This window comes from Betta splendens, chromosome 16 (genome assembly GCF_900634795.4).
Source record: "Betta splendens chromosome 16, fBetSpl5.4, whole genome shotgun sequence".
NCBI classification, from domain to species: domain Eukaryota; kingdom Metazoa; phylum Chordata; class Actinopteri; order Anabantiformes; family Osphronemidae; genus Betta; species Betta splendens.
In genome coordinates this window covers 13,649,444-13,668,176 of record NC_040896.2, presented here as the reverse complement: position 1 = coordinate 13,668,176, position 18,733 = coordinate 13,649,444, and the positions used below count along the sequence as shown (strand labels likewise).

At 48.7% G+C, this 18,733-nt stretch overlaps 2 protein-coding genes and 2 long non-coding RNA genes across 7 annotated transcripts; 2 read left to right on the top strand and 2 right to left on the bottom strand.

Annotated features, from left to right (window-relative positions):
* Window positions 1-116: 116 nt before the first annotated feature.
* Window positions 117-9,296, bottom strand: tmem245 (transmembrane protein 245). Of its 3 annotated transcripts, none has more exons than XM_055503206.1 (18): window positions 8,545-9,296; window positions 7,624-7,741; window positions 7,343-7,438; window positions 7,091-7,198; window positions 6,575-6,778; window positions 6,319-6,488; window positions 5,929-5,952; window positions 4,451-4,555; window positions 4,282-4,364; window positions 4,105-4,195; window positions 3,927-4,025; window positions 3,692-3,823; window positions 3,318-3,440; window positions 2,999-3,144; window positions 2,816-2,916; window positions 2,536-2,710; window positions 1,827-2,065; window positions 117-1,717 (listed from the first exon to the last, which is right to left on the bottom strand). In XM_055503206.1, the coding sequence occupies exons 1-17, from the start codon at window positions 9,235-9,237 to the stop codon at window positions 1,870-1,872; spliced, it is 2,664 nt and encodes an 887-aa protein (XP_055359181.1). In that variant the 5' UTR covers window positions 9,238-9,296; the 3' UTR covers window positions 117-1,717; window positions 1,827-1,869. The 3 variants fall into 3 exon arrangements, with proteins under 3 accessions (XP_055359181.1, XP_028983976.1, XP_028983977.1); XM_029128143.3 differs by having other exon boundaries at window positions 1,874-2,065; XM_029128144.3 differs by lacking the exon at window positions 5,929-5,952 and having other exon boundaries at window positions 1,874-2,065.
* Window positions 4,080-4,988, top strand: LOC129603158 (uncharacterized). Its single transcript, XR_008692849.1, has 2 exons — window positions 4,080-4,219; window positions 4,402-4,988. It is a non-coding gene; the product is annotated as an uncharacterized LOC129603158 (long non-coding RNA).
* LOC114842548 (uncharacterized) lies at window positions 8,086-9,772 on the top strand. Of its 2 annotated transcripts, none has more exons than XR_008692847.1 (2): window positions 8,086-8,382; window positions 8,471-9,772. It is a non-coding gene; the product is annotated as an uncharacterized LOC114842548 (long non-coding RNA). The 2 variants fall into 2 exon arrangements; XR_005896733.2 differs by having other exon boundaries at window positions 8,099-8,195.
* LOC114842543 (DOMON domain-containing protein FRRS1L) lies at window positions 9,445-12,337 on the bottom strand. Its single transcript, XM_029128154.3, has 5 exons — window positions 11,771-12,337; window positions 11,345-11,429; window positions 10,980-11,118; window positions 10,641-10,887; window positions 9,445-10,569 (listed from the first exon to the last, which is right to left on the bottom strand). The coding sequence occupies exons 1-5, from the start codon at window positions 11,973-11,975 to the stop codon at window positions 10,397-10,399; spliced, it is 849 nt and encodes a 282-aa protein (XP_028983987.1). The 5' UTR covers window positions 11,976-12,337; the 3' UTR covers window positions 9,445-10,396.
* Between the last annotated feature and the right edge of the window lie 6,396 nt (window positions 12,338-18,733).

Genomic DNA, 18,733 nt, shown 5'->3' with positions numbered 1-18,733 from the left:
ACACAGGCCGCGTCACAACACTTCTCACCGCATGTCACAGTGGAAACGGCGAAACCTCCAGATGACGGTAAATATTTCAGCGGAGAGTTGAAATGATAAGTTGGAACAGACTGCACTTGAGTATTCATTCATTTATTACATATAATAAAATTATCATACTGACAGCATCCGTTCATCTTTGAACAAGTTTCCACTGTTGAAAAATTAATAAATTGTATTTATTTCTCTGGCTTCAGATGTTTATTTTTACAAAACATCACTTCTGAAACCACAATGTGAGAAGAACCATTAGATGCTATAGATGGGCATTCAACAAAGCCACTGCACATCAAATGATGTTTATTGTGTCAGTGCAAACTCAGTAGTTAAATAAACACAGCAACATTAAAACGCTCAGAGTTCTAACACGGCAGTCCTGAACTACCAGTGTGGTCCTTTCTGTGACTTTTCTGCAGTTAATTAAAGCTTCGGCTGCAGACGACCTGCAGAGCGGACGAGTGCAGGAGTGACTGAGGTGAGTAAAAAAAACGATACCTGACATTTCTCAAGGATGTGATGTCACAGTCGTAGAAAAAGTGAAAAGTGCTCACAAAAATACTCGAGTGTAAATGCACAAGTGAAACATTTAGACGCGTCTCATTCAGTGGGTCGATACTAGAATGTAACTGACGGTTTTTACATTTTTATGCGCTGCAACTTCCTGCAGCAGATAAAATCATGAATTAGTTTCCAGCCTCCGAAACGTCTAAAGGCTTCTCAAATATTAACACGTGTATGTTAACATCCACTGCAGGGAGAAGTGCTGCAAAGACTTCAGAACCGACGGAGACTGGAAATCCACACTTTTCCCTATTATTTCATAACTTTGGTGTCTTCAGTCTTCATCCACACACTAGACGACAACAGAACCAAAGAATAAGGTGTGTCTAAACATTTGACTGGTACCGTGTGTTTTTGTGAAAACAGTGTGTTAAATAACAGACATCTATTTTAAATAAATTAAAATGATTATGAGCAGCTTTCTTTGGCAACCCTCTGTGCTAACATCAGTCCAAAAATACACAAAAAGACATGTTACCAAAGGTTAAAGCAGAGATGTAGTGTTGACAACTAACGGCTACAGTAATATCACTGAAACATGAAGGACATCACGAACTTTAAACAGTCGATTCTCTCAGTGGCAAGAACTGTGTTCATCTTCACACAAGCCAAGCTCGACAAACCCTACGCAAGCCTCTGTGAGGAGAGAGGTAGAACACTGCACCGCAGCCAGGGTGGCAGGAGTGAAGTCAGGGCAACTTACGATTCACACACCGTATGATTCAGTTACATTAGAAAATAGAAGTAGGCACTCATTTCCGAACGTTGACTTGATTAGCATCAACATCTTCATCAATTATAGTCATTAGCGTGACGCCATTGGTCCATGTTTAAGCCTGGGTGCTTGCGTCTGTAATTTAGAAGGACTTGAATGAGGGCGGCCAGCATCATATTGCTCAGCGTCGCGGCTCTGGAGGGCAGACGGCATCGTGACCCACCGCCTCCTCTCGACCGGCCCGGACTCCGGCAGAGCCAGGCGGAACAGGGAGGATCGTCAGGAAGGGAAGTGGTTCTCCTGAGAAATCACTGATGTAGGAATACAGGATGACGTCCACAAGGACACGCGCTCTAGCTCTCATTGGTCTTTAACACAGAGGGGGTGGACTCAGCGAAGACCCTGAGGGAGACACAGGACGTCAGTGGACCGGTCATGATCTGAGCAAGTCAACATTAAAGTCAGACCCAATCGGCCTGCAAGACCGCAAAAGGTGAGCAGAGTCCTGAACCTGATATCCTGATAACCGGTGGCGCGTGTTTGGGGTGCGGGCGCTACCTGGGATGGACCGGCCAGGTCGGCTGCACTGGCGTCGGCACTGCAGAGCTGGGGCTCATCAGCATGGCGCTGTAGATGTTGGCTGCCACCACCAGGATGCAGAGGAGGATGGGCCCAATGATGGCCCCCTCCAGGCCCAGATAATAGGCTCCACCGGCTACTGCCAGGCCTGTCAGATACGGATGTCCCCCCCTGAAGCACGGAGGCAAGATGGTGAGAAAGCTTGGATTGGATTTTAAAGTGTGTCTGTTTATCACACAGGGCGGATACAGTGGGTCTCTGATACTGCTGCTGTAATCACACTTGAGGTTCTTACTCTAGTATATTTGCCCTCTATTCTGATCGTTTACCCTGAGCCTAACTCTGTGCACAGTTGTCCTTGAGGCCGGGTTTCACATTATCTGGCCTGCTGTTCGGTGTTGTTTTCACTTTACGGCCAACAGCTGACTGTTGAAACCGACTAAACAAATGGACAGACTGTTTATAGACCGCACACGGTTTCCCACCAGGGCCATTTTAGGGCAGCGGTTCGACTCGTACGTGTCACGCTAACAGTCGCAGGCAGCGTGCAAAAATTTGTTAGTCAAATGTCCCGGTGCTGCAGCAGGAAGCTCAGAGAGGACGCTGACAGGAGCCGGTGACGGGGGGTCACACGCACATACCCAGAGATGTCGGAGTAGATGGCTGTATCTACAAAGTAGGTAGGAAGCAGATGGCAGACCAGCAGCAGCACCGCCTTCACGCCCTCGCCCTGCGCCAGCCACAGGTCGCACATGGCCGGCACCGCGGCCCAGTAGGTCCCCAGGAACGGCACCGCACCCAGGATGGCTGCCAGAGCTGGAGGCCCGGAAGGCATCGGGTCAGGAAGGTCAAATCCTACATGTGCTTTGGCCAATCGCAGGTTCACCGACAGGTTGATCTACCGCGAGCGTGCAGACTAACCCGAGGGGATGAAGACGATGTTGATGCCAAAAATGGTGTGTGTGAGCCAAGTGTAGAGGCCGTAGAAGCCAGCCATCTTCAGGGAGGCGTCGAACACGCCTCTGCACAACACACAGTGATAAGTAAAATTAACAGGCAGCTTTACATTGGGTGGCTTCTGATTTATTTGGTGCACGTGACTACCTGATGGCCTCCTCCACAGACTGGCCTATGATGTTGGAGGAAGGTCCGGGCTGGGAGAGAGGAGTCAGGCTGATCACCCATTTGACTGGTTTGTAGTATTCACCACTGGAGCTCAGCAGGTAGAAGAGGGTGGTGAGGAAAATCACCTGTGGACACAAATGGGAGTATTTAACTGACTCAGAGAAGGAAATCATGAACAATAGTGTGTGTGTGTGTGTGTGTGTGTGTGTGTGTGTGTGTGTGTGTGTGTGTGTGTGTGTGTGTGTGTGTGTGTGTGCGCGTCATTTAGCTCCGGCTTTGCGTCGGTCGCTGTTCGTACCAGACTCAGGGCGAAGTTGAGCAGGGCCGTCCCGCTGTGGAACAGGACCGTGAAGAGTGTCGTCATGGTGGAGATGAGGAGGCCCACGTTTCTACTCATCACCACCCACAGAGACTCCAGGATCTAAAAACGACAAGGCAACAGAAAGCACCCGCTGGGATCACAGTTATAAATAAATAGCAAACTATTAATGGCCTGCAGTTGTAATATCAGCCACTGCCACGGCAGCAGTGACTCAGCTCGTTAAAATCCAACCACTGGTAAAACTGAATGTGCTCTAGGCGCCGTCGGGATTATTGCCAAAGGTTCTTCATCGCATGGGATCACGGACTAACAGATCAGGCAGCAGATGGTGTAAACACGCCCACACTTACAGACAGCAGAGTCTCAATGTTTTCTTGTAGAAATGAGGCGATGTCTTTCCAGTCCAGGATGTCCACCAGCCAGCTGTTCTGTCTCTGAGCCATCATTTTCTGACCACGCTGGCGTCCAGAATAGGTCATGTTCTGAAAAACGCACAAGCTCCATTGTGACCGCTGACCTTTTACATGGCTGGACGTCTGTCGGCAGCAGGAAGTTACAGCTGACCAGCCGACGTCCGTGTCCTACCTTCACAAACCAGGAGTGGTACAGTCGGTCCCACAGCTCCAGAACCTGTTTCTCGATCACAGCGGTCTGATTCGCCTTGTCTCCTAACATCTTATGAAGCTGCACACAGGGAAGAACGAGGGCTGTCGTATAACTGACGCTCGCAGCCATTTTAAGTGAAATGGATGTTAGTTCTGACCTTCTGTGTTATCCATTCTCTGCCATGCTGATAGACATTAGTGGCAGCTGAGTTGAGAGCTTTATGGACCACACGAGCCTCTGGGAGCCAACTGGAGGGAGAATTGAAGGCAAAAGTAAGCGTTCGGGAACTGGTTATGTGAAAAAGTATAAAGGAGAAGACGGTGAATTGTCGTACTTGGCCCATTCTGGATGGTTGGACACGGTCTCGTTGATGAGATTACCGGTCACCTCAATGATGTGGGCACTTTCATGGTGAACCTATTCAGACAACACTTCTTTTTTTTCCCCCATTCAGGACAAGATCGGCATCAAACTGCAGTGAATGGAGATAAGCGCGACAGTACCATGGCAGTGAGCAGCAGCGCCATGAGCAGCGTCCCTGTGACCAGGAGGAAGATGATGAAGATGCTGATGATTTTATCCAGCGATCGCTCCAGCCACACGATCATCTACACGCACAGTGAGGACAGAGCAGAGGAGGGGAGGTGGCAGAGAAGTCAGTGCTTGGCTAAAACAGAGTCATCACAAACATGGAGAAACCTGCGTCTCCCTTGAGTCTAAAAGCTGCTGCTTTGGGCCCTGACGAAGAGAAGGTCATTGACTGACTGAGCAAACATCCCTGATTATGCACTACACCGTCTGACCTTTCTACTACAATTACTACAGTTTGGAGGAGGTTTTTTCTGATGCAAGGTGCTTAAAGCCTCAACTCAGGTTTCTCAATGCTCCAAAACTGCAGCAACACGTTTGTGTGTTAATGTCTCCAAACCACGTTAACAAGTTCCTGGAGTCGATGGTGCATTAGTTTGCAGTTACTGTAGGTTTGATGTTGTTTGACTAGTGAAGTGCCAGATGCAGAATAAAATAAAAACCCTACGCTAACAGGTGGCCTTCGTTCTTACTACAAAAATGCAAAACAATGGAAACACCACTTTTTAATTTCGTTAACAAACTAAACAGGTTAATTAATACTGTACATATAGCGAGACCACTAATATATATATTAGTCCATCCCAAAACATTTTCTGATTATTACAAACTAGGCAATTAAAACTAACCTCAAACATGAGTTGACATTGAGCTTCATAAACTGGTTGTTGTCAGTTCACAAACACTATAAATCACAACACATTAATGAACATTTGTGGTCTGCTTGGTAACTAGAAGAAGTTAAAAGAGAGATTGTTACATTAGTGGTTTGAACTTTTGATGGTCTTTCTAGGAACACTGAAAACTCAGCTCAGCTTATACTGATCTATGAAGAATGTCTTTAAAAATACACATACTTCACCGCTTTGACTGAAGCTTAAAGAAGTAAACAACATCGTCCTGCTATTATTGCACCATGTGGCCACATAGCAAAAAGTGGTGTCTCCATCACTTTGTCCAAGTTAAGGTCGTGTTTCTTTCATCTTTAAATCATAATCGCATCTTTCCATCGGATACTTGAAATCGGGCCTTGTCGCTCATCAGGTTTCAGAAACAGTCTGTCAACATCATCTCAGACACTCTCAAGCCAAACCAGTTAGATCTCAGCAGAGAAGGTAAGGATGGGGCCGAGGGACGCGAGTCCTGCCTCCCCACACGTAGCTTCCTCTACAAAATAAAAGCATGAAGCGAAGAAGCAGCAGCGGGTGACACACAGACAGGATGAGGGGTGATGGCAGTGGATGGGTTGGGTGGAGGCTACTGAAAGGTGTTCACGCCTTCACACACACCCACACATAAACCCCGGCCGTTCCTTTACCCTCGTCCTCTCACTCCCTCTCATAAACACACCTCGCTCCGTTTCTCTCATCACCCTGCTCCCCTTAGTCATTACCTGCTTGTTAAGCCAATGCCAGAGCTTGGGGGGAAGACAAAGAGACATTGGGAGGATTATTATTATTGGAACGACGTGTGCAGCAGTCATCACATGTACCCGTGCAACAGTACAGGCAGTGAGGGATCAGAGGGCGGCAGGCACGACGTGACCACGAGTGGGAGCTGGATCCAGATCAGTGTGATGACCAACACAAGTGCATCCCAAGCATCTTTTTTGTGGTTTTAGGTCATTATAAAACATTTACAGAGCAAGTTGTTAGCATTGAAACAGTTCTCTTTAACGTGAGCGACACCAACCACATGTTATACTTTTCTGCAAGCCTTATAAGATTCTGGATATATTGTATCCTGTTTATTTGTAGGCATCAGTAATGGTCAGAGGCGTTACCTTGGTGTCGATGCGCAGCAGGAACTGAGCCAGGCCTTTGATCGGCCCAGGCAGCAGGGCCTCCTCCCGCTCACGCCCAAACTTCTCCAGCACGGTCCACCACGAGCTGAGGGTCCGCGCTGCGAAGCTCATCACGCCGAAGTGGACCGCCAGCTTCTTCAGCACCCACACTGAGGTGTGCAGGCAGCAGGAGGCTTAGCATACACAACAATGGCATCACGGGGTGCGTGCATTCACTGATGTGTGCGCGTGTTACCAGCCACGGGAATGGGCAGCAGCTGCAGGATCCAGAGGTTGAACCAGACCTGAACCAGGACTATGGCCCAGAGCAGCACGATGAAGTAAATGTCGCTGGCTCTCTGGGAGCTTTTCTCCTTCTGGAAGAGGCCAGCGGGCAGCGTACGCGAGGCCCGAGGAAACCCGGGCGTCGCAGGAAGCGGGCCCACGGACTGAGGTCCATCTGTAAATGATGAGAAGGAGCGAAAGCATAAGAAATGAAATGAGGTTGGATTTCTTCATCGGAACACAGCGTGACCACCGCATGATACAAGCAGAAGTGTCTTGAGCTGCACTTCCTCTGATGCATTCACTGATGTGATGAGAGTCTCACTCTCTCTCTCTCTCTACAAAATGTATCAGCTGTGAATGAAGTTTAAACCTAGTCACTGACTGGCTCATTTGACTTCTTTGGTAAATCAACATTCATTTCCATTAATAAAAGCATAAATAGTTAGTCTTCCCAGCTGTAAAAGCTCATGTAAACAGGTCTTACCTCTGGTGGAACGGTTGCTGGGACCAGTCTTCAGCTGAAGGTTGCTACAGGATATCGCCATATAAATAGTGTTAGCAGCAAAAGACAGCACCTGTCCCGAGAGCTCCCCTGGGGAGGGGGGGGGGAGCAGAAGGTGTAAAGAGCCATGAAATGAAATATTCCAGCTCTGGGCGAATCCGTGCACAAACATTTGCCCCTGCCCCGAATCGTTTGCCGGAGAGTGAGGTAAAAGCCTTTGATGTGCATCATTACCTCTGCCGGGAACAGGTGGTTTCTCCTGAGAGCCCACGATGAGAAGTACGACAACAACCACAGACACAGGCACTTTCCATGAGCCGGTAAGAGATGCTAAAAACAGATATTATTATTATTATTATTATTATTATTATTATTATTACACTTGATCCTCTCTGTCTATAGACCGCTCCTCTTGACCCACAGACCCGTGGGGGTGTCAGCCACCGCCCCAGTCAATACTGTGCATATACTGGATCCAAACAGGCTCTGCAGCTTTCTCTGCTCTCAGCACTCACCCATGTAAAAGAGCAGGACGGCCCAGACAGGAAGAGCCAGAGCCCTCAGGTAGCGCTCGGTGTGAGGACTCCACTTGAAACACACTGCCAGCAAGTAGCCACACACCACGGTGAAAACCTTGGGAAGCAGCAACAGAGGCAGAATGATGAAAACACTCCTCAGTCACTCTCCTATTACAGTGGCAGTAACTGCCCCAAAGTCTTTTTAATGTGTCACATTGCAATATTGATCTCGTGATTTTCCTAAAATCTGACGTTTTACAAACATTTATGGGCCGTGAACTGGTCACGGCATACTTTGTGCTGCTGTTTGATGGTTAAAGGGTGAGAGACGAGGGCTCCACGCTGTAATGAGCTGGTCACAAAGACCCGTGGCTGCCTTCTCTCCACACAATGACAACTTTGAGTGTAATCTAATACAGCGCCCTCCTTCCTATTTATAGAGCCGGACCCTGTGTCCGTCCAGCCTCCGCGTTTGGAGAAAGGACAGATTGTCTGAGGAGGGACATTTAATGCAATTTGAATCTAGTCAAAGCGAGACTCGGGCCCTGGAGCTGTTTGGGAATAATAAGGTATTGATCGATCGGACACTGGAACTGCAGGAAATTAGATCAGCCGACGTTCAAATTTAGGCAGGAAAAATACTTTGGGCATTCGGAGTTAACTGAATCAGCTGTGAGCGTCATTTATTAATTTTGCTGCTTAAACATTATGACATCCTTCAAGCTGTATTGATTGTGCACATTAGGAATGTGAACGGTATGCAATAATGATGACAACCTATTAAATAATGTATAGCATGTCTGAATTTATCAATCTAAACTAATCACAGGCGTTTGTTAAGTAGCTCCGCTTTGGGACAGCTGACCTCTCCCCCACCGGGGGGTGGGTGTGACCAGCTGCCACCGGCGGCTCACTCACCCACGCCGCGTGGAAGCAGTCCAGGGCGGCCCCGATGACGTCACAGGCGTAGCCCAGGACCACCTGCATGCCGATGACGCTCCAGAACAGGTAGAGGAAGTAGACGAGCGGAGCCCCCGCCCCGATCACCAGCAGCACCGTGAGCCTCTCCAGCACCACCGTCCCCATCGCCTCCACCCCGTAGTTCACGCACCACACCGGAACCAGCAGCGTCCCCACCACGATGGGCGTCCCCGTCTCCTGCAGGCCGCCGAGCCACGAGCGGCCGAGCCGGGCCAGCGAGTGCTTGAAGGGGTGCAGGAAGGTGCCGCACAGCACGGCCCAGAGGAGCGGGCGGAGGAAGGCCTCCAGGATGAAGTAGACCAGCACGGCCGCGCCGCAGCAGATGGCCACGAAGATCATCGCGCCCGTGTTGTAGAAGGCCTGCTTGATGTTCTTGTCGAACTTGAGGGACGTGGGGTGGGACAGCAGCTGGCTCACCATGTCCACGGCCGGCTGCACGCTCTCGGAGAAGGACACGCAGTGAGGCCGCGCGGCGCGGGGGCTCTCCGGCGGAGAGCGCGCCGCCGAGTCCGGCGCCGAGTCCTCCTCGTCTGCCATGTTGGCCGCGTCCGCTCCGCTGCGCCCGACGGAGTGGCCGCGTGAGGCAGGAAAACATGTGACGTAGCACGACGTCGTGCCCACGGGCACCATGGGTTATGTAGTGCAAGTGAATTAAAAAAAAAAAACAACTACACTCTTTATTTTTTTAATTCACAGTTTTCCTTTATTACCGTTAGTATTTATTGAATTGTGGTTTGTTTATTTATTTACGTTTTAAAGATGGTTACGTGTAATTTTAATTTCAGACTGTGTTTCCCTCCAGTGGTGGCAAGAAGAAAGACACCGTCATCAGAACAGTTTGACATAATCATATATAACCATGCTTTTATTGATACGGGAGATGGGTTCGAGCTAGTGTGGATAAAAGCAATAAACGGCCTGAGTTCACTGTAATTACAGCTACAGCCCTCAAATATATATTTTATTACAAATATGTCCAATGGCTTACTGTAATACTGTTCGGCTGACAGTGTTGTGTTTTTAATACTGTTCTATCTTAAAGGACGGCATTATGTCAATAATACAAATGTAAAAGGCTACAGCAACAATGAGGGCAAATCTGGACATATTTTGTTTAATTCACAATTTGCTCCTGTTTGCGTTATTACTCACGTTTTACACTTTCTGTAGTTCTCTGTCTGCTGAGCAAAGTTACATAGTCCCTGTGCTGTTAAACAAGCACATCAGCCACCACGGTTGACAATCAAATCATTGCAAAGCGAAGTATCACAGAACCTTCATAGTAGCGTTTACGCTGTGAATGCATCTTCTGGGCAGTTTCTGAAATCTCGGAAAATGGTAATGTGATGCTGCACCATCACAAAAACTGTCCTTAAATCACTTTTTTTCCCACAGGCTGTCATTTCCAAACAAACCTGGGTAGAGGCGATGGAAGACTGTGTGTGAGCTGCTCAAAGTTCAAAGTTCAACATTGTCTTCTGATCAGCTGGGGACATTGGGTTTTTATGTCATTCCCAGTGCATGCAGAATTTACTTAGAGGCTGTCATAAATACTGAAAATAGTCTTATTTATACTACAACACTACTGTTATCAGAGATCCTGTCGAGGTTACTGACACACACCTCTACAGTATAGCTTTGTGTATTTGTATATGTCTCCTCCTCTGTGAGTTCAGAGCATTTATAGATTATAGCCTCTCTGTGCAAAGTGCACTGTTTGATGTGGCATCTGACAAAAAAATGGCGTCTTTTTTTATTGCTACTCCCTGTTTTTCCCTCCTTTGTGCTGTTATGGCGTTCCCATGAGCAGGTAGAAGGTGAGGGCCACGATGAGCAGTAAGCAGAGGGGCGAGTTGAAGGTCTGATACGCTGTGGAAGGCATGAAGATGTCCTCATACTTGTAGATACTGATCATGTGGTCGCTGACTGGTGGACTGTCGATGTCGTGTCTGGTGATGGAGCCTGTTGTAAGACAGTGATGTGAGACAGCCGTAAAAAAATAGCTGACTTCATGCTAATGCTGGATGTCTCACCTTGGATGGCGGGTCCCCATGCAAACAGGTAATACCACGACAGATGCAAGTCCACGAGGGTTTCCTCTCTGGGAACGTACAGCGGCCGCTTGAATCGACAGGTCACGCGGTTGCTCTCGAATATGCCCTCCTCGTCTCTGGCCGGGTTCCTCTTGATCTCCTTGGCCCACTGGCCGACGTTGTAGAAGTGATGGATCCTCACGCGACCGTTGTCGTCGTGGACGCAGCCCATGACATCATCCCCTCCCTGAAGAAACATTGACGATAAAAAAAGTGCATTTTCTATCTGCAACTGACGCAGGTCTATCTCAGGAAAGTCCCAGACGCGTAGCTGCTCACCATCTTCTTGTCTGAGGAGAAGCCCACAGCCACCCAGCCGTCCGTGTCGGCGCTCATCTCGTACTCCACGTCGGTACCGATGCGACGGTAGCTCAGGAAGTAGTCGCACGTCTCCGCATCACATCCCGGCTTCCCATATCTGTGGACAACCGTCCTGTTATACAGCTCAGTGACAAATAGTTCACTAGTGAAAGACAGTAAAGCACAAAGTACAAATGTTTTTATATGGGTTTTAAAGAACAAACACTAGACAGGAAGCACCTTCCAAGTGTAGACGCAGTTCTCCAATGGTTCTGGACTAACAAAGACCCAGGGTCAGTGACAGCTGAGCTGGAGAGAGGTATCATGATGTGTCTTTTTCTTACCTTATGCAGCCTTTGGTCACGCCACAGTCGGTCACTTTGATCTTTGCAAAAGGATCCACTGGTGGAGCCGTGGGAAATGGATAACCTGAAAAACAGATTCACACACGTGACTGTGAGCGGGGACGCTAGATTCAGGACCGATCCAGACCATCTGTGTGTGTGTGTGTGTGTGTGTGTGTGTGTGTGTGTGTGTGTGTGTGTGTGTGTGTGTGTGTGTGTGTGTGGGAGAGAAGGGGTGGGGTGCGACCACCAGGGATCTGGCCTGGGTGCTGAAAGGCCCCAGTGGACCCACACTGGAACCATGGCAGAACCTGACCTGTTCAGACTGAGCTACAGCCTCAGTAGCATGAAACACACAAGTTTAGCCACATGTAAACAAGATCAAACAAAATACACCGTCTGAGAGTCTTTCAGCAAGAATCTTACCATCGTCGGACAGATATCTGGACTCCAGGAACTCGGAGGCGAAGGTGCTGTAAGAGTCCTTGTGCTGCTCCTGATGCCCCGGCTCTCCGTGCTCGCCGTGGCCGGCCCTGAGTGTGCCCTCGTCGGTGGGGCTCGGCGCGACCCCCCACCCCCCGCTCTGGATCAGCAGAACCGAGAGCTGCAGAAGTCTGCGCAGTAAAGCCATGGCGATGACGTATGAAAGGAGGCAAAAGCGAGCTACTAGATCGGCCGCTGATACAATGGGACCCTCATTTCGGTTTTCATCTGTGTTCCTTCGCACGTCTCCATCGCGACGTCACCAAACGCATCGCAGCATCCCGGTCGCCTGTTCGGCTGCAGTTTCGGGGACGCGGGGGGGCATTCACAGCGACGCACCGTGCGATCAAAGGCTAATGCCGCCGTAAATTAACCCGATCTCTAATCTTATCTATCTAATTCCGCTACACGACCATAATCCTCTTTGAAATGCGAATCCAGAGGCCCCGTAGCGCTCAATAGTCGCTGCGTACGTATTGGCCGGGCGAATGGTTTCGCCCGACCCCCCGCTGCTCTCCGATCAGTCAGTCACAGTCACGTCCAATGAGCAGCCGCAACGTGCTGGCGTTGGGATCAATCAGCTGGCGACTGTGCAGACGTGAACTGTGGATGTTATCAGTCGATGGGCTCCTGAAATAAAATATAAGCGCGGATGGAATAAAGACGAAACAAAACAACTGGTTAATCTTGAGAAGATTTCCTAAAACTCAATATGAAGGCCACGTTTTCCACTAAATGGAATAAAAAGCAGCGTCTGACTGACTGTGTCCTATAGCTGTGACACAGGAATAGTGCAGTTACAGTTTTGCGTTCATATGTAATAACACATGATGTCATGTGAAAGTCATTGGCCAAAATGAACTGGTCCTGAACCGTCACTGCATCCTGTGGCTGTGCACCATTCCACCGCCAGGTGGCGACATCCGCCCACTATTTTACCTTCACATTCAACCTCTGAATGAATCTTGTATTCCTTATAAATAATATTAACTTATTCATCTCAGTAAAAACAGAAGAAATCCGGAGAACTGATTGTTTGCAATTATTGGTTGAACGAGTTTTCAAAGCAAACATTTGTGATTTTGAAGGCAGGAAAGCAACATGCAGCAAGCTAAACGTTTTTCACTTGACCGTGGCCATTTTCAGCACGAGCTAGTTTATTACATCCAGAAACATAAGAAGGTATAAGATGACAAAACTGACAGCAGTCAACAGGACAGAAAACCCCCGGGACGTCACAATGCTGTTCTTATCTGTGTCCTGTAGGTGATGCTGGTGTTACACAGTGTGGAGCTGACCTAGACGGCAAAGAGTTTGTGATTCACACACACACACACACACACACACACACACACACACACACACACACACACACACACACACACACACACACACACACACACACAGATAAAAGTATCACCGCGCAGGAATATAAATGAGAGCACAAAGTTGAATAGGAAATTAGCTAATGATAAAGGCAATAAAAATAATATCATCACTCTTGAAGTGTGTGTTCAGGTGTGTACATGAGTGTGTGAACTTTAACCCTCTTCTCTTCATCTCTGTGAATACATAAATCAACTTGATCAATCACTCCCCATGTTCTCCATCCTCCCAATTATCCCTTGTTTATTATTCTATTATTTCCACTTCTACTCTCTCTTGCTCTCTCTCTCTCGCTCTCTCTCTCTCTCTCTCTCTCCCTCTCTCTCTCTCAATTACCATTTAGTGTAGGGGGCAATGCTTGCTGGGTAATGAGGGACTCAGGATGTACACATCTTATCTTAATAGCATTAAGGGACCACTCATTAACACCAACACTACAGCACATCACATCACATCATGAAATGAGATGGAGGAGCAGGATGAGAGGAGTGAGGGTCCTGATGGAAGTGGTAAGAAAGACAAATAAAATGAGGGGGGAGAGAGAAAGGGGATGGTGGGAGAGGAGCTATGGGGAGAGGGTGAGGCGGGCGGGTGGGGGGTGGTAAATGTCAGCCGTGTGTCTCCTGGGCCTGAGAGACGAGTTAGTGACAGCAGAACAATGGCCACTGGATCCATTCAGAAACACAGCTGCGTGAGTTCATGCCTGGATCTGTCGCCTGCTCGGCCGCCAGCCGAGCAGCGCTCGTGAAGGCGGCGCTGAGCGCGGACGCGGCGCCGGAGAAGCGTGCGGCTGCAGACGCGCACAGCGAGCGTCCGCTCGGGCCGGCGTGAGCCCTGGATGTGATGTGGGATCAGCAGGGATGTGGGCGGCTTAGTCTGGACTGTCAGTAAGTAACAGCCCCTGAAGACTGTTTCCAGAACCTGTTCCGTGTAAAGAAGCCTGTCATTGTTGCGGTTAGTTAAAGTTTCAATAAAGTTAGTAGTTTGTACTGAGGTGAGTGCAGTTGGCTGCTTTCCACCACTGGCTGGATTGTCTTTTTTTTAAGAACTGTGATTATTCTCTTCCACATGTGTAGTGGAACTGCAGATGGACCCTTTTATCGGGCCTTTAATTCTCACACCTGAACACCTGAAACGTTGGAGCCCAACATCAGTCCCCGTCGGACCGTCACTAGATCACTTATCGACTCAGCGCTGCTTCCAACGCCAGGCCATTACCTGCGTCTCTAACGCGGCCGCACACACACAGTCATAAAGCAGCTCTTTGATCCTCGCCCCCGGGCTTCATTTAGGAGTTGTCAGAAATCCCTTTGCTCACGGAGGACAGAAAGCGCTACTGGCACCGCCTCCTGTCTGTTCTGTCTGTGAAGCCACGCGAGCCCCTCCCACGAAGACACACATGTTCTCCGTGACGGTGGGACATGAACAAAAGCGCGTCTGTTGCTTGCGTTCCCTGTTTGGTGTGTGTTGTTTGTCTGTTGGGGTCTCTGTGTGTAACAAAGGCTCCAAACCTCCGTTGCGCTGATGAAATGTTTGCTTTAGAGATAAGGAGGCACCGATGAGGCATCGATCAGCGCTCATTAAACACCTCCAACACACACACACACACACGCACACGCACACACACACACACACACGCTCTGAATGTATCTGGTCTCATTGCGGCCGCTCTCTCCGCCATGTGAGTGACTCTCAGCGCTCGTATCGACAGCCGATTTAAAATGCTTGTTGTCAGTGGACTTATCCATTAAGCTGTGACACTGCTCCTCCTCTCTCCATATGGACGCGGTGACTGGACCGGGCCTTCAGCAGTGATTATGGTGTTGGGCTTGGGGAGCTGGGGGCTGCACCGTCATTAGTCTGGTTAATCAGAGCCTTGCTCCAGGTTAAGCTGCGCAGCCTCCAGAGATGGGCTGATGAGCTGAGAGCCGTGCCCGGCCTACGGTTCTCAGGTCTGGGCTGCCCCGGCCCCTGCCTGCTCCAGCCGCTAATCTATAACTCCCCCCAGGAGCACCGGCTGCTGGACAACACTCACACTAGGCGCATGGCAATGAGGCGCACACACACACACACAGCACACACACCCTCTCTGCTCCGCGTCCGAGAGCGGTGTGATGAACTCAATAGCACTCCAGTGGAGCCGCTCTGAGTCCCACCGGTTAGCAGTGACCTTGACTTAATGACGATGGGGTGCGACATGTAAATGCTCAAGTCCCCCCCCCCCTCCGACCAGCTCAGCAGGCTCAGAGTGTAACGACCGCAGGGACTCTTGGGTTTTCTGACAGGAACTACCCGAACGCACACACGAGCACGTTCCCACAGGGACTCGAGGGGCCTCGGCTCAGCGGGATTCTTGTAGAGAGGCGTAGGAGAGCCCGGCCCGCCATTGGCCCGGCCCGCTCCATCCCAGCGTCCCCTGTGAGCTCATTAGCCCCAATCATAACCACTTCCTTATGTCTATTTCACAGGCTCCATCCATCGCTGCCCCGCGACGCACAAATAGCACCCTCCATCAGGACTGGACGGCCGGCGGGGGGATCTGTCTGTGACTGGAGGGGTGCGTGCGTGCCCAAAGGACGGGGAAGGTCGCGGAGGCCCGAGCCGACCCCCCCCCCCCACACACACACACACAACATTTCCCCGTGGACTCTCCGCAGACCCCCAGCGGGGCAGACAGGAAGCGACCCGGGATGAAAAGTAGGTTGAAGGGGGTTAAGAATGTGCTTTAAGGTGATGAAGTGGACAACCGGGTCTCAATCCGCGACTCTTTTGTGCCGTGTGACCCAGATGGGTGGCACGTGGGGGACAGAGGGGGGCAGAAAGCGATAAAAATGAGGCTTTTCATTTAAAAAACGAGCGCGTGCCGCAGACACAAGAAGGACCCCTGAGACGCACAGAATGGGCTGAGACAACAAAGGGCCCCATCATCAGTTCAGTGAATGGATCTGTCCCTTTTATCTTCCCCTGCTCTCTTTTTTTCCCGCACCATCTCTTCCTTTTCTTAATCAGCCTCTCATTGTGCCATTAACCGAACCTGTAGTCTTAATCAGAGGCCCGGCGCACACGCCATCGCTATCCCCTGCCCTTCTCACACGCCTACACACGCGCACAAACACTAAATAAACACGCTTTAATGTGACACCAATCATGTCATCTACTCAATGAGCCTCGGGGCCCCTCCCTCTTGTAGCCCACAGCCCAAACATAACACACGGGACCGTCCATCAGTCAGCCAACACAGTGGCGTGCTAAAAATATGTGTGTGTGCGCTCGTGGGGCTTTATTTGTGTGTATCCTGAGGGGAGGGCGAGCGCAATTTTAAATCAGTAACCTGAATCACCTCCTATCCCAAATCTGTGCATGAATACTGTACACACACACACACACACACGTGCATGTCACTGAGTGTGTATTGATAATGGCCATTAGCATATTTATGATCATTGCCAGGCTCTTATTGTTTGCACGCTCCATTAATCTTCATCTGCTGCCTGCCGAATGACAGCTCAATCTAGCGGGCCATCAGTGGGCACCGGGCGCGCACACACCCACGCACATGCACGCACACACACACACATTAGGGATGCTTGGTTGTACATAAAGCATACTTGCATGGGGGCATTGTCTCACACATGCAGACGGGCACATTCAGGCAGACAGCGTGATTGACATTCACCCCCGCGAGTCTAATCTCCGGAGGTTATCCTCCCCAGCTGTGTGGGGGTCCGCTCGGCTCCTCCTGCGCAGCACTGCGCTGATACCTGCGGGCGAGTGCGTTTCTTCTTGATGGGGCGATACCAAGTCAACCTGTCGTTCCCACCGGTGCATGGAAACTCAATAGTTGTTAGCACCAACCCAACACCAGGCGCTTCCCACAAACATAAGATGGTGTTTGTGTGTCTGTGTGTGTGTGTGTGTGTGTGTGAGAGAGAGAGAGAGAGAGAGAGAGAGAGAGAGAGAGAGAGAGAGAGAGAGAGAGAGAGAGAGAGAGAGGGCACCCGTTCAATGTTCTCTCAAATGTTAATGTGTTTGTTTAAAGCCAGTGTGACTGACTCACGGCTGATAACTGGCAAACTGAGGGCTGGAAACGAGCCAAGTTCAATGGGAGGTCTGTTCTCCTGTTGCCTCTTCCTCGCTTCCTCCCTCTTCACTCTCCTCTGCATCTCCCTGCTGCCCCAGGAAGAGCGACCAGGGAGCCAGGATATCTGTGTGTGCTCAGATGTGGGCTTATCGACCACTTAAATTTAACATAGCGGATACATAAACACAGTTAATGATTTAGATTTTAATGCCACTGAATTTCCTGATAGTTCATCTCCATCACTATTGATTATATTGAAGGTTATACATTGAACTATCTTGTAAACTTGCAACATTGATGTAGCATGACACAATGTTTTTGTTTGAAGGAAAGCAGCTGTGAAAACTATGTAGAGATGGAATCTAGAAATATGACAAGCAGGTATTAAATAATATTAATTGACCAAAGATTAAATATTATTAAATAATACATAACGGTAGTCTCAGTTTATATCTAAAACAATGAACATATGAAGTAATTGCTTTGATGAGTATTCTTCTTAATATTTACACTTGGATAACCCACTTTATTTTTCTTTGTGCTGAATGAGACTCCAAACCTATTTTACTGATGCTGTGACTTAAATGATGATTCATTTATCTTATAAGCTATAAGATAATATAAACCAGAATACACAGGACAGAACGAGCTGTAACGCTCCCACATCATAAAGATATTTTTATAGGGGCTATCTATAATATCCTACCATCAGAGATTAGAGAGGTTTATTATGATCTCCCACAGAAAAAAAGAGTTTTATGTAGCTTTAGTAAATCACTCCTTTGCTCTGTGAAATCCAGCCCAAACACAGAGCTGTGCACTGTTAGCATTTATGAGGTGTGAGCTAATATATTTCAATAGTTTATGGAAGCAGTAAAGTGTGAAATACGCAATTTGCTACCATGTACTGTGTAAAATCGCTCTTAAAGATGAGCTGTGAATACAAATGCACATATTCTATTGTTTCAGCATATTTCACTCATTCATGAAGAGGAAGGACTTTCCTGGTTTCATCTGCACAGGAAATATCTGCTGCAAGATAGAACGCTGACTTTAAGATCATCCATACATTAATACACATACAGTAATAGCATCATTATTACTGACACCTGTCTCCTAGCTTATTCCAAGTACATTATAATTAGGGACACTACTAAAACCAGGACGTAATTGCTCCAATATGCTGCTGTTTTTTATGTTTACATCTCTCTGTATCAATGGGTCCATGACCTGCATAGTGCAGAGGTGGAGGAGTCCAGATGATGTATTACTGTAAATGGAGCTGCATCGCATCTCATCTTCAGCTCCATTTAGCCCAGTAAGTAAAATGATTAAAAATGAGTAAAATATTCAATGCGTATATATGTAATATTCCCCTAACAAGGAAACCAGCTCCCAAACTGCCAACAAAATAGATGTACAGTCTCACACACACACAC